Source organism: Palaemon carinicauda, chromosome 23 (assembly GCF_036898095.1).
Source record: "Palaemon carinicauda isolate YSFRI2023 chromosome 23, ASM3689809v2, whole genome shotgun sequence".
Classification (NCBI taxonomy): domain Eukaryota; kingdom Metazoa; phylum Arthropoda; class Malacostraca; order Decapoda; family Palaemonidae; genus Palaemon; species Palaemon carinicauda.
The window spans coordinates 76881458-76903974 of NC_090747.1; the positions used below are offsets into that span (position 1 = coordinate 76881458).

Sequence of the window (22517 nt, forward strand, 5' to 3'; positions counted from 1 at the left end):
GAGACATCATGATTTTTGCTGATGATATTGCTTTCTGGACATATGATCAGGAAGAACTAGAAAGAGCATTGATAGCCTTGAATAATTGTTTAACAGAAGCCGGACTGAAGATGAACATTAATAAAACAGAAATATTAACAATCAACAAACAACAACATGCTCCAACGAACATCATGATAAGAAATACGGTAATTAAGGACACCAACGCATTCAAGTATTTAGGGTGTATGTTTACAAACAACGGCTATAAGAACAAAGAAGAAATTTCTGAACGAATAAAGAAATATGATATATGCTCTGGAGCACTCTATCCAATTATGAGAGATGCATACGTACTTATAGAAGTAAAGAAAACCATATTTGAAGGATTACTAACACCAATCATGACATATGGATCAGAGAGCTGGTCAATGACAATCAAAGACAGGAGCATAGTCCAAGCTTCAGAGATGAAAAGCCTGAGAATAATAATGCACAAAACAAGAAGAGATAGAATAAGAAATGTAGATTTTAGAAGGATGGTTGAGGTATCTCCTATGTTGAACAAGATTGAGAAGGGACAGCTGAGATGGCTGAGACATTTAATGAGAATGGATGGAAATAGAATTGCAAGGAGGAGATGGGACTGGACGCCTGGTAGGAGGAGATCAAGAGGTAGACCACGTAAATGCTGGAGGGATGGAATTGAAGAGATTCTGACAAAGAACTACATGCCAACAATTGAACAGCTGAGAAGAGAGGGAATTTTTGAAAAGAGAATTGAGTGGAGAAGACAACTGATTCCACCAACAGGCTGAAAGCCTACCTGGGAGTGGAAGTGAAGTGAAGTGATATATATATATATATATATATATATATATATATATATATATATATATATATATATATATATATATATATACTGTATATGTATGTATATATATATATATATATATATATATATATATATATATATATATATATATATATATATATATAGATATATATATATAGATATATATAGATATATATATATATATATATATATATATATATATATATATATATATATATATATATATATATATATATATATATATTTATATTTATATATATTACATATATATATATATATATATATATATATATATATATATATATATATATATATATATATTTATTTATATATACATATGTGTACAGTAGAACCTCGGTTTACGAACGACTCCGCTTACGAATTTTTCGGTTTACGAAGTGACTTTCTCTGAAAATTCGTCTCGGTTAACGAATATTGTATCGGTTAACGAATTTAAATTTCCCTCCCACGCGCCGTTTTTTGTGGAAAAGTGTTAACGCCGCGTTTCCTGATCGCATTTTTCATGGAAATAACTTAACGACAGCATCTCACAATGGAGTCACGTGACTCCTCCCACGCATACCTACCACCCCCTAAACCCCTTTATTACCCCCTTCACTCGTTCATTATCTCAGTATCCGCCGTCTCGATAGCATACATACTTAGTGAATTCGTGGACGATTTCTTTGTGATTTTTACACGTGGTTTGTGATTTGTTTTATTTTCACTCATTTGTGATTACAGTACTGTACTGTGTATTATTGTGATAGACAATGGCTCCTAAGATGTCGAAGAAGGAAAGCAGTAAGAAGAAGCTGATGATAACGATCGAGATGAAGAAGGAGATCATCGAGAAGCATGACCAAGGCATGCGTGTGAAAGACATTGCTAGTTTTTTCAATCGCTCGCAGTCGACGATATGCACAATATTAAAGAAAAAAGAAGAAATAAAGGCCGCTAAAGGTGTATCGTCGTTGTCAAAACAACGGCCACCTATTCTTGATGACGTAGAAAATTTATTAATGGTGTGGTTAAATGAGAAGCAGCTCGCAGGAGATTCAGTAAATGAGAACATGATTTGCGAGAAGGCAAGAACCATTTACGAGGACTTGGTGAGAAGTGAGCCAGGCACATCAGCAGAAAAACAAAGTTTTAAGGTAAGCCGTGGTTGGTTTGAAAAATTCAAGAAGAGAACGGGTATCCATAGTGTTGTTCGGCATGGCGAGGGGGCCAGCGCCGATACGAAGGCAGCAGAGTCTTTTGTGAAAGAGTTCAAAAGGCTCGTGGACTCCGAGGACTACGTTTCCCAACAGGTGTTTAATTGCGATGAGACAGGCCTCTTTTGGAAGAAAATGCCCAGGAGGACCTATATCACGGCAGAAGAAAAGGCCCTTCCTGGCCATAAGCCCATGAAAGACCGTCTAACCCTGCTGTTCTGTTCCAACGCCAGTGGGGATTGCAAAATTAAACCTCTCCTGGTGTATCACTCGGAGAATCCACGAGCCTTCAAGAAGAACAATGTGCAGAAGAAAAAGTTGCACGTCATGTGGCGTTCTAATAGGAAGGCTTGGGTGACAAGGATCTTCTTCGTTGAGTGGATGAACGAGGTTTTTGGTCCCGAAGTCAAGAGATACCTCCTGGAGAAGGACCTCCCACTCAAAGCCTTGCTGTTAATGGACAATGCTCCTGCCCATCCTCCAGCCATTGAAGAGGACATAGCGGAGGAATACAAGTTCATTAAGGTGAAGTTCCTACCCCCCAACACCACTCCAATACTCCAGCCGATGGATCAGCAAGTGATCTCAAATTTTAAAAAACTTTATACCAAAGCTATGTTCCAGCGCTGCTTTGAAGTAACAGAGGGTACCAACCTTACCCTCAGAGAGTTTTGGAAGGATCACTACTCCATCTACAACTGCCTGACTTTAATTGATAAAGCCTGGCAAGGAGTCACCAGGAGAACCCTCAATTCCGCCTGGAAGAAACTGTGGCCCGACGCCGTTGCAGAACGGGATTTCGAGGGGTTCAAACTCAACCAGGAGGAAGCAGTTGACGAGGATATTGTGTCCTTGGGCAAGGCAATGGGGCTGGAGGTGGACACGGATGACATCGACGACCTCCTGCAGGAGCATAAGGAGCAGCTGACCACCGAGGAGCTGAAGGACCTGCACGAGCAGCAGCAAAGAGAGGTAATAGAGGAAATCTCATCTGAGGAGGAGGGAGGCACTGCAAAATCACTGTCTTCGAGTGAGATAAATGATTTTTTAAAGAAGTGGGAAGACGTGAAAAGTTTTCTTGAGGAAAATGTCCCGAATAAGGCTGAAACAGACCGTGCAATAAATTTATTAGTCGATAATGGGGTAGGTCACTTCTATAAAATTTTAAAGAACAGACAAAAGCAGGTGTCTATTGAAAAATATCTTGTGAAGGGGGAGAAAAGAACTGTGAAAGACGACGACCAAGAGTCTCGCAAACGCAAAACCAGTGATAGTGAACGCCATTCTCGCGAGAGAACTCCAGTCAACGTTCCTGAAGTTCTCATGGAGGGAGATTCTCCCTCCAAGCAGTAACCCCCTCCTCCTCCTTCCCCTCCTCTCGTCTCCATCAAGCCAGCAGCGACACTCCTCTAAGGTAAAGTTCAGGTTTACTGTGCATGCATATCCACATTTTCATCATTAAATGACTGCAATATTTTAATAATTTTGTGTAGAGTACAGTAGAGTACTGTATGTGTAAGGAAAAATTTGTGAAAATTGGTTTTTGTAGATGGGTTGAACTAATTATTTCGATTTTATAACATTCTTATGGGGAAATTCGTTTCGCGATACGAATTTTTCTGTATACGAGTTCGCATTAGGAACGAATTAAATTCGTAAACAGAGGTTCTACTGTATATATATATATATATATATATATATATATATATATATATATATATATATATATATATATATATATATATATATATATATATATATATATATATATACATATATATATATATATATATATATATATATATATATATATATATATATATATATATATATATATATATATATATATATATATATATAATGATAAATGTTGCACATTTATACATGTTTTTCATATTTAAATAAGCCATATATATTTTTGATACATTAATGTCTGGATTCTCTTAACGACCTCGGGATCAGAGCCCCAGGTGAAATCACACAAAGACAAGAGCTTGAGACCGGCCGGGAATCGAACCCTAGTCGGCAAGCTTGTATAGACAGTGACTAAAGCACTTCGTGGCCAAGTGGTTTAGTCACTGTCTATACAAGCTTGCCGACTGGGGTTCGATTCCCGGCCGATCTCAAGCTCTTGTCTTTGTGTGATTTCGCCTGGGGCTCTGATCCCGAGGTCGTTAAGAGAATCCAGACATTAATGTATCAAAAATATGTATGGCTTATTTGATATATATATATATATATATATATATATATATATATATATATATATATATATATATATATATATATATATATATATATATATATATATATATATATATATATATATATATATATATATACACATATATATGTATATATATAAATATAAATATAGATATGAATATATCTATCTATCTATATATATATATATATATATATATATATATATATATATATATATATATATATATATATATATATATATATATGTATATATATACTACTATATATATATATATATATATATATATATATATATATATATATATATATATATATATATATATATATATATATATATATATATATATATACATACTATATATAAATAGATATATATTTATATTTATATTTATATATACAATATGTATATATATATATATATATATATATATATATATATATATATATATATATATATATATATATATATATATATAAATAAATATATTGTATATATACATATACATATATATATTGTATACATATTTATACATGTAAAGTAAGAGTGTGGCAGGATGCACTTAATCACAGCGATGTGTACCAGGAATTCCTGTGTCCTACTGCACTGGCGCTGGAGCTAGGGAAGCCATTCATATTTGATGAGTTTCACAACAAATTCAAAGGTGATTGGACAGCAAGAAAGGAGAAAGAAATTGGAAAGGGAGTTGAAGCAGAGGATTAGAATGGCTAAGAGCACTCTCCAGAGGTAATCTCTGTGTTTAAAAGCTTAAAGGCTACTCATGAATGGTAGAGGTAAGGGACTGTGACAATGCCCATGAAGGACAATGTCCTAGAGACTAACCATATCTACATATGATCAATGCCCAAACCCCCTCTCTACTCAAGCTAGGACCAGGAAGGGCCAGTCAGTGGCTGCTGATGACTCACAGGTAGACTTATAGGCTCCCCGAATACCCCCATTCTTAGCTCACAAGGATGGCTAAGTTACAGACACTTCATGAAATTATCAAACTTGAGTGGGTCTTGAATGAGGGTCTGGCAGAATGCTAGCTAGGGATGTTTCCAATAGAAGTAGTTAAGTGTCCTAATAGTCTTTGCCTCTGGTGTTATAGCAATTTGTCTCAAGAGAGGAAGATCTGGGCTATCTCTGTCTCTTTATTCATTCCTTGGATGGAAAGATCTTGCCTAGTTTGGTCCTGATTCCCCTTACTAGATATACCATGTCTTGAGTTGATTGCAGGTGGGAATTCTTGTAATTTACCATGATCCCCAGATCTTGGCAAAATGTGAGAAGTCAGTCTCCATGGAGGAGAAGGGACTTCCTCAAGTCTGCCTGAATCAGCCAATCATCTAGGTATTGAAGTAGACGAAGGCCGTTCTTGTGTGCCTGGGTAGACACTCGGGTGAATACCCATGTGAACACCTGAGGTGCTGTGGACAGGCCAAAACACAGCACCTTGAATTGGTATATCTTTCTTCCTAATGTGAATCTTAGGTACTGCCTTGAGGATGGATGAATGAGGATCTGGAAGTATGCATCCTTGAGGTTTACCGATATCTTGAAGTCCAGAAGTCTGACAGCGTTTCTGACCGTCTGGGCCTTTTCCATCTTCAATGGGGTCTGATAAATGAACCTGTTCAAGGTAGAGAGGTTGATGACTGATCTCCAGAACCCGGACGCCTTTACAACTTGAAATAAACGACTGTATAAGCCCGAGGAACGTTCTGGAACCTCTCAGAGAACATCCTTTTCTAACCTTGTCTGGACTATGGCCCGTAGGGACTGTTCCTTCACGGATCCCCTTGCATAGGAATTTACATCGACAGCTGAACGGTCAGAGGAGGGAGAGAGTGCGTGTAAGGGATGATATTCCTCTCTCATAATACAGAAACCGGCTAAGGTTCGGTTCCGTGGAACATCCACCTCCGCCATATGCACTTTAGGCATCCCCCTACCAGGGGACTGGGTGGGGCACTGCCCTCCCTAGCAGGAACATCCTCACATGTTCCTTCTATCTCCTTTGTCTCTCCTTGAGTCCCTAGGTCGAAAGGTCTGCTTAGGGACTTACATCTGTGCAGATTGTTTTGCATAGGAGGTCTTCTTTGGTCCCTGAGTGTAAGCCAGAGAAGATCTCTGCGGTGGAGGCACCTCTAAGTGGGAGCGTGAGGTGACTGCCCTATGGAGGAGGATGTCTCGACTTGCCTTCCTCCATCTATCAGCAACAGCCTCAGTGTCCTTGATGCTGAACAGTGAAGGGCCATCAAAGGGGGCATTACGCAGCCTCATTACTTCGGTCTTCGGTACCAGCCTCTGGAATTTTGAGACCACTGCATCGCTCTCAAAACCCAGTTAACTCACTGGTTAACAACATTCTCAGTTAAGAACTCGAGTCCTGGCTCCCTAGAGAAGAAAGGCTAACAGCACTTTCTTCCCCTGAGGAATGGAGAGATTCTCGTTCTTAACAAGGTAACCTACCGTTCCTAACGAAAATTCCAACCAGAAAATGGATTGCAAGGAACATCTTGTAACCTGCTCCATGTTGTGGGTGTCACCTGCAGAGAAATGCACTGGCAGAGTTGCCAGTTTGGCCAATGAAGAGTTTTGGGTCAATGATAAGATTGCTGGGTCTAATGGTAGAGGAGATACATTGTGCTGGATGTACGATGGAGGAAGCAAAGGAGAAGAATCAAGCAAACAAAGAGATCGGGAGGTTCCTGTCACTTGGGAGTAAGCCTTTTTTTTTGCGGCTTTGACCCCCCCCCCCCCCTCAACCAAGGTAAGGCTACCTTAGTCTTGATGGGTCTCTGCATATCACAGGAGAAGTCTAGGATTGAGTCCTTTCCCTTTGTCGTGATTGGTGATCGGGGCCGGCTACCTTAGTTTGTTAACTCTCCTAATGCCGGCTAGAACTTGCAAAAAGAGGCGATATGCATCTTTCTGCTCCAGGGTGATATTTAGGGGCTGGCGGATGCCGGTAGGGCTCCGTCAGAATGTTCGGATTGATCGTTGAAAGGTTCTTCCTCCTCCGAGCTAGCACCCATAGCAACCTGGGGAGGGCCGAGGTTATCAACAGAGTTAATTTTGTTTGAGGACTGAGCCCTCGGAGGGAGACCACTATGCTCTGGTCTTACAGAAGCAGACGGAACCGTGGAATGTTCACCTCGAGATTGGGAATGTTCCCCTCGAGATTAAAGTTCATCTATAGAACGTCAAATCACGTGTAATGTTTTGATGTCCTTCCTTTCCCCGTAGACAGATGTTAAAGCCTTCGAGAATGGAAGAACTCAACTTCTTCTCTACCTCCTAAAGTTGTGCTCCTTTGGAGGGGACTGAAGAAGGACCTTCTATCACCTTGGAAGAGGGTTCCGGCTGGCTCATTTCTATAGGCAAAAGCCTATATTGTACTTGTACGAAGTTGTATGTTATTCCCCAAAGGGGCCGTAGTTGCCTTCCGATTCCTTCTCTTCTTCGGAACGATCGGGATCAATCCTAGCCTCTCCCAGACCGGGTCTTGGTCAGTAGGAGCCTTGGTCTTTAGGTACTCCCAGTACCTGGAAGAAACCTGAGGATTGGGAGGAGGTAGAGAAGGAGGTTGCCTAGCAATGCTACTGTGCCTAGGGTCAGATGTGTGTCTTCACTCCCTATGGAGAATTCCAGCGGGATGACAGAAGTGTGGGGTGAAGGAACCTTCTGGGGACTGGTTGTTGAACCTGATACCGTGTGTTTCGACTCCTTTACAAGATCCAGAAACCAAGGGCCATCCTTCGAAAATGGAATTGTGTTTGACTGTGCCCCATGTGCCTGTTTACTTGGTCTAGGAAGAGTGCCATGGGAAGGAAGGGGGCAAGAGGATGATTCCTCATGCCCTTATCTGTGCTCCTCTTCCCTGTGGAAGTGTGTGCCATTAACTTGTCTTAATGAAAGATTGCTCTGACAGGGAAAACCTACAGTATTCTCTTTTGTGAGGGAACATGCTGTACCACATGCAAAAAAGATTTACTGAATGGCATGCATTGGTGAGGTGATTGCTGATAGATCATGCACTCCTGTCAGGTTGCACAGATAAGTTGTAGTCTGCTTGCGCGCAGTGTGCATTGACGAAGCAGAGCTCGCCTTTGCTCAAGACAAAGAGTTTAGCGTGCTCTTGTCTAGATATAAAGACTCACTAGAAGAAGCAATGTTTGTAGCAATAGCGCGCATTCCTTCTTCTGGCAGAAGAGCTCTCCCTTCAATCTCATTAGATGGTAGGGTGCACAACTCTGCGCAAGACTCGTCTGCTGAAAGTTGATCAGCATGCCCACTTAGAAGCGTGTCTAGGAGAAACTCTCCTACTTGCCTTTTCCATAACAGGAGAAAGGCACGCTGTTTTCTTTTCCTCTAAGGCAAGGAAGGGCAGGCGGTTGCTGCGCGCTTATGCGCATGCTGCAAATTAGATTGTTCCTTACAAGAAGGAAAACCTAAGGTGCAAGGTCACGAGACCTTTTCCTCACATTGTGCGTAGTGCGTAGGATACAACGATGAGGGAGAGAGATTGCAGACATTTGCCTCCCACCGTCATTGTCCAGTTCTGAAAAGCTGTGCTCTGATGGGCTAGAGCAAGGCATGGATGAGTCCAATGCTCCTTAGTGAAACCCCCAGCAGGGAAACCACTCAGGAGAAGGCCGTCTCTCCCGCGGGCGGGAAGGACGATCAGCCCCTTTACAGTATCTCCTCACGGCAAATCTCCTCCCGGGCAAGAAGCTTGCTGAACAGAAGCTGGTGAAGGGGATCTCTCCCTTGGAAGGGAAGATCGCCCAACACTGGTGAAGAATGCCCCTCCCATAAAATGGAAGGACCTCCAGACAGCTCACTTGGTCTCTTTTCCGGCCGGGTGAACCCAGCCAAAAGATCGATTCCATGAACTGCCTTTGGGACATAGCCGAAGCTAGACCCTGGGTTCCCCCCCTCCAGGGTATCACCTGACAAGTCACTTAGAGGAGAACTTGTCAGCAACTGCTTACACCCGCCCGTTGAAGCAGAGTGAAGGCCGTGGCGAACAGAAGCTGAGGAAAAGGCAGTTTAACGGACGTGATACTCTGGGTTGAAGATTGGAGCGTCAGGGGTGAAAATCAACCCCTGGGGAGGATGTCTGCTCCCATCGCGTGCCCAACTGCAAAACTTCTTGCAACCTTTCCTTGCTCGGGAAACCCTTGAGCCCCAAGGAATGCCACAGAAGAAGAACAGCTTCGTTGGAAAGAGACTTCCTTATGGTGGCGGCCGCCGCTTTTTTTCTAGGGCAAACAGCGGAGGCCCTGACACTCAAGGTTGTCCCGGAGTCACATGGCCGCCACTTGTACTCGTTTGACTCCCAGTGTAATAAGAACGAGCAGAGTCATCGAGGAGAGATCGAGTTGATGGAAAATGATGGTGAGGTTTCTTCCCTTTCAAGGCTTTTACATCCAAGAGGAAGGATTCTTCTTCGCCGCCGCCTTCTGTCGCCTACTAAATCTCGTCCACTGGAGGGCGACCACTCCCTACACACTGAACAAGGGGACCCCTACACGCAGGACAGAGACCGTGAGAATCCGTCTCCTCAGCGGATATCAAGGTACCGCAATGGCGCCCTTCATTACCAGGACAACCCCGCATTGTTGGATCTTACGAGCAGTCAAACCTGAAAAGAAAAAGAAATGAAAATAGAACATTTTTGCCTTTTTAGGCCAATTGTTAGATATACTGTACATGAAATCTTTTGTTTAGAGTTTTAGTGGAGGAGTGAGACACATTTGCAATCCACCGAGCCAAAATAAGAAGTGATGATGTTTACTGGTGCTGGAGTGAGTGGGGTGGTGGGTTACCACCACTATCCCCCTCCCGCTAACTCCAAGAGGGTAGTTACACCTCACAAAATCTTAATGGCTGGTTTCAGCTGTTTCCAAAATAATACTCTTATGTAAAGAGCTTCAGGTTTGTATAGTTAGGAAAAATACAAATTATTCTAGATTTGTCAAATTGCATTCAGAATAGATGACCATTTAAGGTGTAATACCAATTGGAACTCCATTCATTCATTTTGCCCTTAACAGACCACTGACATTAGCCTTCCACAAACAGGGGGGTGATTGCGTGAATTGTGGGGTAAGTACATCGGCCCTGCGCAGTGAGGTTGAGGTGCTAAAACGCAGATTACTTGATCGTGACGTTGCTATTGTTCAGCTGGAGGCACAGATGGCACAAGACAGACCGGAACACTTCCCTCAAGGCCAAGTAGCAGTTTTGAGAGCACAGTGTGACCACTGGCAAGATAAATATGACAGGTAGAGTAATTATATTTTCTATCGTACTGTATTTGTAAGATACTAGGTATGTCTTCAATTGATTTTTTAAATAAAATTCATGAGGTGAAACCAAGTTTTTAAGTCATAGGATCAAGCTTATTTATTTCAGGTTATTAGAAGCTCATAAAAGATTACAAAAAGTCAACCAGGGACTTGAAGATAAGCTACTCCGATTAGTAGACCGTACTGAAAGTGAGAAGTCTAGTTTGGCAGCAGATACAGCTAGTCTCACCACTGCCCTGACCACGGCTGCTCAAGCTATCAACAGATTGAAGCAGGAAAATGTAAGTTATGAGTGTGAATTTTACTTTGGGATGAAACTTTAATTAGATGATTGGGACATTAAGAAAAATCTGCTGTTGTAACTTGAAGAGTATTGTGTTGAAAAACTTGAATCAGGTTAGCAGACTTAAATTGTTTTCTTGGATATGATTATAAGGTAATGCAGTCCTATATGTATATGTCTTTATTTCAATAACCCTTATCTGAAAATCAAATAGCTACAGTATATCATTCAAAGCGAGTGCTTTCTCGCCAAAGAAATAAAAATACATTACAATATTATAATTTACTCCTTCAGTATCATGCTTACATTCCTATTACCACCTGCCAATTCTTTTTAGTGAAGTAGATTTGCACCGACTCGCAGGGGTACCCTTTTAACTCGGAAAAGTATCCTGATCGCTGATTGGTTGGACAAGATAATTCTAACCAATCAGATAGAATGAAACTTTTCCGAGCTAAAATGACACCTCTGCGAGTCAGTGCAAATGTGCCTCATTAAAAAGAATTGAGTATAGTTGGTAGCAACTGACTCGGGGTTGGCGTACCCTTGCTTACTTGCTTAGCGCAGTAAGAATCTCTCTACATTCATAGCTCAGACAGAAAATAGTGACTGGGATTCTCTCCTTTGTTTTGAAATTTGATGTATAGACCTAAGTTTTGAAAAATGGAAATGTTTTCAGCACAAGTTGGAGTGGCTGTTGAATTTGTTACGACAGGTGGTGTGCACGGGCGAATAGCCCTACCCTCCCTCCTGTCAAAGACTCTTCACTTTTGTCTTCAGCTGGAATAATCACAGATTTACTGTCGTGACCTATCCAAAGGTTTTGATTCTTATTCTTGTTTTTTCCATTAAGTCGGGGATTGTTTGGATTTATGATGCTGATCATGGATGATACTCAATTCCGTAAAGGCCAGACTATTCAGTATATGTTCTCCCAGTGATTGCTGCACACTTACATGTACAGTACTATTGTATACTGTAAACTCTTCTGGTATTGTTATTATTATTACTAGCTAAGTTATAACCCTAGTTGGGAAAGCAGGATTTTAGAAGCCATAAGGCTCCAACAGGGAAAATATCCCAGTGAGGATTGGAAATGAATAAACTATATATGAGAATTGATGAATCAAGATATGAAATATTTTAAGGTCAGTAATGCTAAATAGATCTGATATATATAGACTGTGAAGAGAGACTTGTGTCAACCTTTTCTGCATAAAAACATTTGTTGCAAGTTTGAATTCTTGAAGTTCCACCGATTTGACCAAGACATTAGGAAGATCATCCTACAATCTTGTCACAGCTGAAATTAAAGACATCTACAATGCAGTAATCCCTCAGCTATCGCTGGCGTTCCATTCCAGGCCACCCAGTGGTAACTGAAAAACCATAAAATAGATATAGAAATACTGTATAAAGTGTATTTTTATTTTTATTTTAAAAATTTTTTTCCTACTTATTAGATTTTTTTTTTTGTAAATTTAAGCTTTTATAAACCCTCCTAACTCTTATAATCCTGTTATACACTCTTAAAACACTTTTTAAGCTAAATCTTACTTGTAAACACCTTCTTACATATATGTAAATGAAATTTTTTTATATGTAAATACTGCTCGTACAGGCTATGTCATCGACCAAACTATACAGTATGTCTATTTACTGTGGCCAAAAATTACGAATGTTTTTAGAATTAACAGGATTTTATTAACACTGAATTTTAACTTAACTTTAACTTAACTTTATCTAAAAATTATGATTGTAATATTAGTATCGTGTTATGAAGTAAAAACAGCAAATATACGTCTTTTCCATTGATTACGTTTGTAATGCCTTGAGGACTGCAGTCTATGCTTTCCAAATCAGCTGATTAAGGGAAATTACCAAATTATTTTATTTTCTTGCTTAAAGAAACTTGATACTACTTAAATTATCATTTTTATTTTTACCATATAAAAGTATGTACAGTGAACCCTCGCTACTTCGCGGTTCGACCATCGCGGATTCACCACTTCGCGAGTTTTTTTCCATAACCCATATATATATACATATCGCGGATTTTCCGGAAATTTAGAAAATACCGCGAAATCTGAAGACCCCAAATACGATATTTCGTTACCTGTAATTCCATTAATACTGTAATTAGTAATATCTGCTCTTACTGATTGTTCATTGCATTACATATGATATATAATTCAGCACAGAAAGAAATAAAACACGAAAAGAGAATGTGATCATACGATAATTCAGTACTGTATACAGTACGTAGTAAAATTAAATCGAACATGAAACGCAAATCAGATGCAGTCATACAATATTAGAATGGTGTAAGGCTGCTGATGGCTACTACTGTACTACAAATGTAATGGATGTGCTTCTTTTCCATGAATCTTTTATATGTATACGTACGTAGTACTGCATCCAATAATATTCTTTGTTGCAAAAATCACATTTCGAATAAGCGTACGAGAGAGAGAGAGATAGAGAGAGAGAGAGAGAGAGACACATCCTACAAAAGAATAAAATAGCATACGTAAAGCTATTATTATTATTGTTATTATTATTATTATTATTGTTGTTTTTCAATATTAAACTTACCCGATGATCATATAGCTGTCAGCTCTGCTGCCCGACAGAAAAACCTACGGGCGGAATACGCCAGCGATCGCTATACAGGTGGGGGTGTACATCAACAGCGCCATCTGTCAAGTAGGTACTCAAGTACTCGATGTCAACAAAGAACCAATTTTCTCTCTGTCGTGCCACTGGCAAGACCTACTAAATACGCTGTTACTAACTGGATTTGTTTTCACAACTATTTGGTGAAGTACACTATTCCAGTTTTGAGCTTTCGCTATGCAGGGGTTTTATCTTCATTTCAAAACTTGAACTCGTTTTGGATAGATTTAATTATGGTGACAAAGAGAGTATGGACTCTCTTTCACTTTTAAATGGCCGACCCTTCCCTTAGACGGAAGTGTGTTTAGGTTTTTAGTAATTTTGCTCAACACGTTATAGATCTATATTTTATATCTCTCCGCCTTTATTAGGCCTCTTCGATTAACTTTCCTTTTATTATAAACATATAAAAATAAATTTTTATGTTTTGTTTATATGCGACCTTTCCTAATACTGTAGTAGGCGGTCCTGACTTGGAACCGAAGTTAATCAACGTTGAGCCCGTTATATCGTATTTAACCTTTAAAGAATTTATAACTTTTTAAATTTAATGTTTTATGAAAGAATTTCTTTGATAGTCTCGTACTGTTTTCAAAGATGAACTAACGTTTAGTTTTTTAGTCTACGCAGTTGTTGACGTTCAGGACGTTCAACATGCGCTCTATCGTTACGATAGAGAGAGAGTTTTTCACGGTTTCACTTTGCAGTAAGAGTAAACCGATTCTAGCGTTTCGTTCATTCTTTCTTAGCTTTAATGGTTTTAATTCTAAATTAAAGGAACTTTTTATTTGGAAAACCTTTCAGTTTTTTCCTTTAGCATATATCATGTTTTGACGATATATAATTGGGCTCTTCTCTCAGGTGCGAAATCTAGAGAGAAAGAGAGAGATAGAGACGGAGGGAGAGAGAGGAGAAAAAACGTTTCGTTCGAGCGGGTAACGTTGTTCTCGTTTTACTCTCCTCCCTAGTCGCTGTAGGGGAAGAAGGTAAAACGTTTCTAGGGTTTTATTCTTGTTCCCAGGCTTTGTGCGGTGAGAGATTGTTAACGTAGTTTATTTGAACTAGTGTTTAGTCTCTTTCCCAGCCACTGAATTCTTTATCTTTATATATGTTTTCTGTTGCATTATACGACTGTTTTCGCAATTACTACCTTTTAATGAAGGGTAGGATTGCGTGTTTCAGGTAGAAATCAGTAAAAGTTTCGATTTCAGTGAAATAAGTGCAAAATAGAAAATCAAAGTGATAAAGTGATATGCGCAAAGTGTTACAGTGTTGCGTCCGAGGGTTCGTCTGTTCGTGCCTGTCGTTCACCTAGTCCGGGACCTCTTGCAAGCTCCCAAGCCCAGGGGAAAAGTAATGTCGAACGACTTATGGGTTCCTCAGGCCTTGATCAACGAACAGACGTTTCCCTCCGTGGTTTCGGGCGTATCTACCCAAGATCGCCCCACCCACACAAAGACGAGAGAGCCCATTTACTTCTCGTCTGCGGAAGAGGTTTCTCGTAAGAAACCTTGGACCAAGGTCTCGCAGCTTATTAAGTGCAAGTCGGTCCCTTCCGCGCAAGTCCAACGGCCCAGGTGTAGCCACTGGGTCAGTTCGGACTCGCTGCAGTCTTCCGATGACTGCACACCTCCTAAGAGAGGTAAAGCGGTACCGCAACAGGCAGTAACTCCGTCTGTTGCCGCACCCGCTGTTTTAGACCCTCAGTCACAACGGACAGTAGCTCCGTCTGTTGCCGCTTTTGTAGACCCTAAGTGGTCTTTACTGCAGTCTATGCAGACTCAGTTAGCTGCGGTTATGCAGGAGTTTCGTGCGGAGAAGGTTGACACTGCTCCCGTTAGCCTACAACCTGCCACGGTTGTGCGCCCAGCTCACGCTGAGGCTGCCTGCTCCCACACTCCGGCTGCGGAGAGGTTGGCGCTGCACCCGTTAGCCTACAACCTGCCACGGTTGTGCGCCCAGCTCACGCTGAGGCTGCCTGCTCCCACACTCCGGCTGCGGAGAGGTTGGCGCTGCACCCGTTAGCCTACAACCTGCCACGGTTGTGCGCCCAGCAGACGCTGAGGCTGCCTGCTCCCACACTCTTGTTGTGAAAGCTCCTCCACCCATGCGCAGTCGACCCTGCCAGACGCATGCTGACTCCCACAGACGCACGGAGCACTCCGTTGCCGTGCGTGAGCTACCACAACAACAGGAGGGTGGAGTTAAGCTGCCGTGTTTTGACACGGTGCGTCAGCCTCCGCAACCCACTGTGGTTACCGCCACTCGCTAGCAGCAGACTAGTCAGTCAGGAGTTGAGGCTTCGCCACACAGCTTTGGTTGTTGCCAGCTCACAGACTGTCAAGCAGTTACATGACGTTGCCTTCTGGTCTGCTACTAATGCACCAGTGCTGTATGTCCTCACGCACCTGTTGTGGTTGACAGTTCAGTTTTTGACAGTTCACAGACTGTCAAGCAGTTACATAACGTTGCCTTCTGGTCTGCTGCTAATGCACCAGTGCTGTATGTCCTCACGCACCTGTTGTGGTTGACAGTTCAGTTTTTGACAGTTCACAGACTGTCAAGCAGTTACATAACGTTGCCTTCTGGTCTGCTGCTTATGCACCAGTGAGACCCTCACTGAGATAACCTAGCTTTTCTCGGACAAGGTTCCTGTAGATGAGAAAGTGCTGTTCTCCCTCCTACTGATATTCCTTTGAGGACTCTGTCATTTGGAGAGGAGCCTTAAGCTGCTTAGCCTCCTATGGACTTTAATTAAAGCATTACAAGGCTTCCAGGGATGGTAAATGGTTCCGCTTCAGTCGCTAACCCCGTCTGTTGCCACTCCTGCTCCCATAGACCCTAATGGGCTTTGCTGCAAGACATGCAGTCCAAGCTTGTGTCCTTGATAGAGGACTTTTTACGGAGAAGAACCTTCTGGCCAACAACCTTCCTACCGGTTGGTTGTGCGCCCTGTTGACACTGAGGTATCCTACTCGCGTCCGCCAGTTGAGGTGGTTCCTCCACCGATGCGACCCAGTGTGGGTTGCCAGTCGCACGTTGACGTTAAGCGACGCTCGGAGGTGGTTGATGAAGTGTGTCACTAGGAAGACGTTCAACAACCAGCAGAGGTGACTTGTTGTGACGCAGTGTGTCAACCTCAGCAACCCGGTAGGGTGTTGACTGCACAACCCAGACAGTCTAGACAGTTTCGGGTTGACGCTGTACTTCCTCGCGTCCCCATGGTTGACAGTTCACAGACGGTGCAGCAGTACCATGATATTGCGTCCGGCTCCGTCACGCATCCACCAGTGCGACCGGATTCAGCGAGTCAGACGTTGCCCACTCCGTTGCCGTTTCCTCATCAGTTTTGGATAAGGAACCCTCTGATGAGGACGTTGCTGAACTAGACGATCAACCCCCAGCCCTGCTATCCATCCAGAAGATGCTGAAGAAGGAACGCTGCCCTGTCAGGCTGTGGATGAGTCTGGTAAGGACACTGTCATCCGTGGTTCTTTTGTGTCACTTGGAAGACTACACCTCCGTCCTCTTCTGTATCATCTAGCTTTTCACTGGAAAAAGGACAAGACGCTAGAAGCGGTCTCGATCCCGGTTTCCGGAAAGATAAAGTCTGGTCTGACTTGGTGAAAGGACTTTATCAACCTTAGAAAGGGTCTTCCCCTGTCTGTTCAGACTCCCAACCACGTTCTCTTCTCGGACGCATCGGACGTAGTCTGGGGTGCGACATTAGGCGGTAGGGAATGCTCGGGATTATGGAACTCGAGTCAAAGGACAATGCATTTCAACTGCAAGAAGCTACTGGCAGTACGTCTGATCTGGAAAAGCTTCACGTCTCTCCTTCAAGGCAAGTGGTGGAGGTGAACTCGGACAACACCCGGCTTTGACGTACATCTCCAAGCAAGGAGGGACCTACTCTCTGACATGGTACGAGATCGCAAGGGACCTCCTCACCTGGTCAACAGGTCTAGACTTTTCACTAGTAACGAGGTTCATCCAAGGCAACTTGAATAATTCCAACAGATTGGACCCTCCACAAGGATGTATGCAAGAGACTTTGGGCCACCTGGGGCCAGCCAACCATAGATCTCTTCGCAACCTCGATGACCAAGAGGCTCCCAATAGTTTGCTCACCTTTCCCGGACCCAGCAGTAGTTCATATAGATGCCTTTCTACTAGATTGGTCACATCTAGATCTATATGCATTCCCTCCGTTCAAGATTGTCAACAAGGTACTGCAGAAGTTCGCCTCTCACGAAGGGACAAGGTTGACGCTAGTTGCTTCCCTCTGGCCCGCGAGAGAATAACTCACCGAGGTACTTCGATGGCTAGTAGACGTTCCCAGAACACTTCCCCTAAGGGTGGACCTTCTACGTCAGCCACGCGTAAAGAAGGTGCACCAAGGCCTCCACGCTCTTCGTCTGACTGCCTTCAGATTATCGAAAGACTCTCGAGAGCTAGAGGCTTTTCGAAGGAGGCAACCAGAGCGTTTGCTAGAGCAAGGAGAACATCCACCCTTAGAATCTACCAATCGAAGTGGGAAATCTTCCGAAACTGGTGCAAGTCAGTATCCGTATCCTCGACCAGTACCTCTGTAACTCAAATAGCTGACTTTCTCTTATATCTGAGGAAAGAACGATCTCTTTCAGCTCCCACTATCAAGGGTTACAGAAGCATGTTGGCATCAGTCTTCCGTCACAGAGGCTTAGATCTTTCCAACAATAAAGATCTACAAGACCTCCTTAAGTCTTTTGAGACCACGAAGGAGCGTCGTTTGGTTACACCTGGTTGGAATTTAGACGTGGTACTAAGATTCCTTATGTCAGACAGGTTCGAACCGCTTCAATCAGCCTCCCTGAAAGATCTCACCTTTAAGACTCTTTTCCTGATATGCTTAACCACAGCTAAAAGAGTCAGTGAGATTCATGCCTTCAGCAAGAACATCGGATTCTCATCCGAAACGGCTACATGTTCTACAACTTGGTTTTCTAGCCAAACACGAGCTGCCTTCTCGGCCTTGACCAATATCGTTCGATATTCCAAACTTATCGCATGGTTTGAAATGAACTAGAAAGAGTATTATGTCCTGTAAGAGCTCTTAAGTTCTATTTAAAAACCTTTACGAGGCCCGTTTGAAGCTTTATGGTGTTCAGTTAAGAATCCATCTTTGCCTTTGTCAGAGAATTCTTTATCCTATTTTATCAGACTGTTAATACGAGAAGCTCATTCCCATCTGAATGAGGAAGACCAAGCTTTGCTGAAGGTAAGGACACACGAAGTTAGAGCTGTCGCAACTTCCGTGGCCTTTAAACAAAATAGATCTCTGCAAAGTATATTCGACGCAACCTATTGGAAAAGCAAATCAGTGTTCGCGTCTTTTATCTTAAGAATGTCCAGTCTCTTTACGAGAACTGCTACACTCTGGGACCATTCGTAGCAACGAGTGCAGTAGTGGTGAGGGCTCCACCACTACAATTCCCTAATTCCATAACCTTTTTAATCTTTCTCTTGAAATGTTTTATTATTGTTTTGGGTTGTCCGGAAGGCTAAGAAGCCTTTCGCATCCTACTTGATTTGGCGGGTGGTCAAAGTCATTTCTTGAGAAGCGCCTAGATTAGAGGTTTTGATGAGGACCTTTAGTATGGGTTGCAACCCTTCATACTTCAGCTCCTAGGAGTCGCTCAGCATCCTATGAGGATCGCGAGGCTCAGTAAGGAAGACGTACTTAAAAAGGCAGAGTAATTGTTCAAGTCGACTTCCTTACCAGGTACTTATTTATTTTATGTTTGTTATTTTGAATAACTGCTAAAATGAAATACGGAATACTTAGCTCATAATAATGTCAACATGTAATGCTGGTCTCTACCCACCCCCCTGGGTGTGAATCGGCTATATGATCATCGGGTAAGTTTAATATTGAAAAATGTTATTTTCCTTAGTAAAATAAATTTTTGAATATACTTACCCGATGATCATAAATTAAAGGACCCACCCATCCTCCCCAATAGAGACCCAGTGGACAGAGGAGAAAATTGGTTCTTTGTTGACATCGAGTACTTGAGTACCTACTTGACAGATGGCGCTGTTGATGTACACCCCCACCTGTATAGCGATCGCTGGCGTATTCCGCCCGTAGGTTTTTCTGTCGGGCAGCAGAGCTGACAGCTATATGATCATCGGGTAAGTATATTCAAAAATTTATTTTACTAAGGAAAATAACATTTTTGTTAATAAAATTATTATTGTTATTATTATTATCATTATTATTATCATTATTATTATCATTATTATTATTATTATTACTGTATTATTATCATACGATAATTCAGTACTGTACTGTATACAGTACGTAGTAAAATTAAATCTAACATGAAACGCAAATCAGATGCAGTCATACCATATTAGAATGGTGTAAGGCTGCTGATGGCTACTACTGTACTACAAATGTAATGGATGTGCTTCTTTTCCATGAATCTTTTGTATGTATACGTACGTAGTACTGCATTCAATAATATTCTTTGTTGCAAAAATCACATTTCGAATAAGCGTATGAGAGAGAGAGAGAGAGAGAGAGAGAGAGAGAGAGAGAGAGAGAGAGAGAGACATCCTACAAAAGAATAAAATAGCATACGTAAAGCTATTATTATTATTGTTATTATTATTATTATTGTTGTTGTTGTTAATAAAATTATTATTGTTATTATTATTATCATTATTATTATTATTATTACTGTATTATTATCATTATTTATTATTATTATTATTAATACTGTACGTACAGTATACGCGGGGTATCTTGTACTTTGAGTTGGTAACCTACGCATCATATAAGACGGGTTGTGATTGGTTCAAGCGCTGAAAGATGACGAATCAGAACTCAAGTTTTGTTATCTAGCCTGTGATTGGTGTTTTGCCCGCATCTCCAACCCGCAGCATCTAGGATCTCGCGGGCCCGCATCGTCCACTTTCACTTACGCCGTATCGCTGAGTAGACGTTCTTAAGTTTGTGAAGTTTAATCTGTGCTGTGTGCGACTGTTTTAAGTTGAACTTTTTGTTGAACTTTCTGTGTAAATCCTACTGTACAATGCCTCCCAAGCGTTCTGCTTCTGCTAAGGCTGGTAGTGAGCTTAAACGCCACCGAAGGATGATGACGATTGCTGAGAAGGTGACGCTTCTCGATATGTTGAAAGACGGTAGAAGCTACGCGGCCGCAGCGCCCCATTTTGGAATCGACGAATCCACTGTTCGCTATATCAAGAAGGACGAGGCGAACATTAGAAAGACGGCTGCAATCACCTTTAGCAGATCAGCGAAGCGAGTCGTTACAACGCGTAATAAAACGATCGTACGCATGGAAGGAGCTTTAGCTGTGTGGATTGCCGACTGCCGGAAGAAGAACATAGCCTTGGATACGAACACCATCCGAACAAAGGCTTTGAGCTTGTATGAGAATTTTGCTGCAAAGGAACCTCAAGACGACGACGGCAACCATGCTGAAGAAGATGATGATACAGATGAACCTCAACCAGGGACATCCACTGATTCCCAGCCTCAGAAACAACGTTTTTCCGCCAGCAAAGGATGGTTCGCGAAGTTTCAGAAACGCTTTGCCCTGAAAAGCGTTTCCCTGCATGGCGAGGCTGCTTCGGCTGACACTGCCGCTGCTGAAACTTACGTGAACCAGACGTTCAAGAATATTATCGCCGAAGGTGGATACAAGCCGGAACAAGTGTTTAATATGGATGAGACCGGCTTGTTTTGGAAGAGAATGCCGTCGCAAACTTTCCTGTTCAAAGAGGAAGCCAAAGCCTCTGGCTTTAAAGCATTCAAGGATTGCGTTACCCTCGTGATGTGTGGCAATGCTGCTGGATTTTTGCTAAAGCCGGGGCTTATTTATAAGTCGAAAAATCCTCGCGCTTTGAAAAATAAGAATAAGAATCTCCTTCCCGTGTACTGGATGCATAATCCAAAAGCATGGATTACAAAGATGCTGACCTCCAACTGGTTCCACCAGTGTTTCATCCCGCAAGTCAATGAATATCTCGTAGAGAAGGGCTTGCCATTCAAGATCCTTCTCCTTATGGATAACGCTGGTGGACACGCAACTGACCTGTCGCGTGAGGGCGTTCAGGTTTAGTTCCTGCCACCCAACACCACGTCATTAATTCAACCGATGGACCAGGGGGTTATCAGGGCGTTCAAGGCCCTCTACACGAAGAATACCTTGGCAGACCTCGTTGCGTGTGTGGATGCTGCCCAAGATGATGAGGATGAAGATTTTAACTTGAAGGCGTACTGGCGGCAGTACACCATAGCCACGTGCCTGAAGAATATCCAGAAGGCACTTGAAGAGATGAAACTTGCAACTGTGAATGCGAGCTGGAAGAAGTTGTGGCCCCAGATTGTTTACGACGACGAGGGATTTACTCCGTCGGAAATCCAACACTCTGCAATACGCAAATCTGTGCAGTTGGCTGCCATAATTGGAGGTGATGGGTTTGGCGACATGCTCTCTCTCTCTCTCTCTCTCTCTCTCTCTCTCTCTCTCTCTCTCTCTCTCTCTCTCTCTCTCTCTCTCTCTCTCTCTCTCTCTTAAATTTTTTTCCTGCTTTGCTACGTACAATATGTACTGTACAGTACTGTATGATTTTATATAGATACGGTAAATTATATTTGTAAGGTAACATATTTTGTAAATGCTTTTACTGTAAATACTGTACTGTATCATTATTTATCACTTTCATCATGCGTGTTAAATGCCTTGTTTGTTCTGAGCGTGGTTGTTTACTGAGCGTACAGTACTTTATGACGCCGTCGTTTCAGGCGGCGTCATAAAGAAAAACATTTCATTTGGAAGTCCTAAGAAAAATTAAGTAAAACATTGGTAATAACAAAATCAACATACTGTATAATCAATATAATCGATGCAAAAACTAACCTATACATATATGTGTACACTAA

At 41.9% G+C, this 22517-nt stretch overlaps 1 protein-coding gene across 2 annotated transcripts in view; it reads left to right on the forward strand.

Annotated features, from left to right (window-relative positions):
* The window catches only part of LOC137617186 (uncharacterized), a 112542-nt gene that overhangs the window by 41525 nt on the left and 48500 nt on the right, over positions 1-22517 (forward strand). For both annotated transcript variants that reach the window (XM_068347066.1, XM_068347065.1), the window contains exons 3-4: positions 10373-10575; positions 10706-10880. In XM_068347066.1, coding sequence (XP_068203167.1) covers positions 10373-10575; positions 10706-10880 — 378 coding nt within the window. The remainder of the gene's footprint in view (positions 1-10372; positions 10576-10705; positions 10881-22517) is intronic.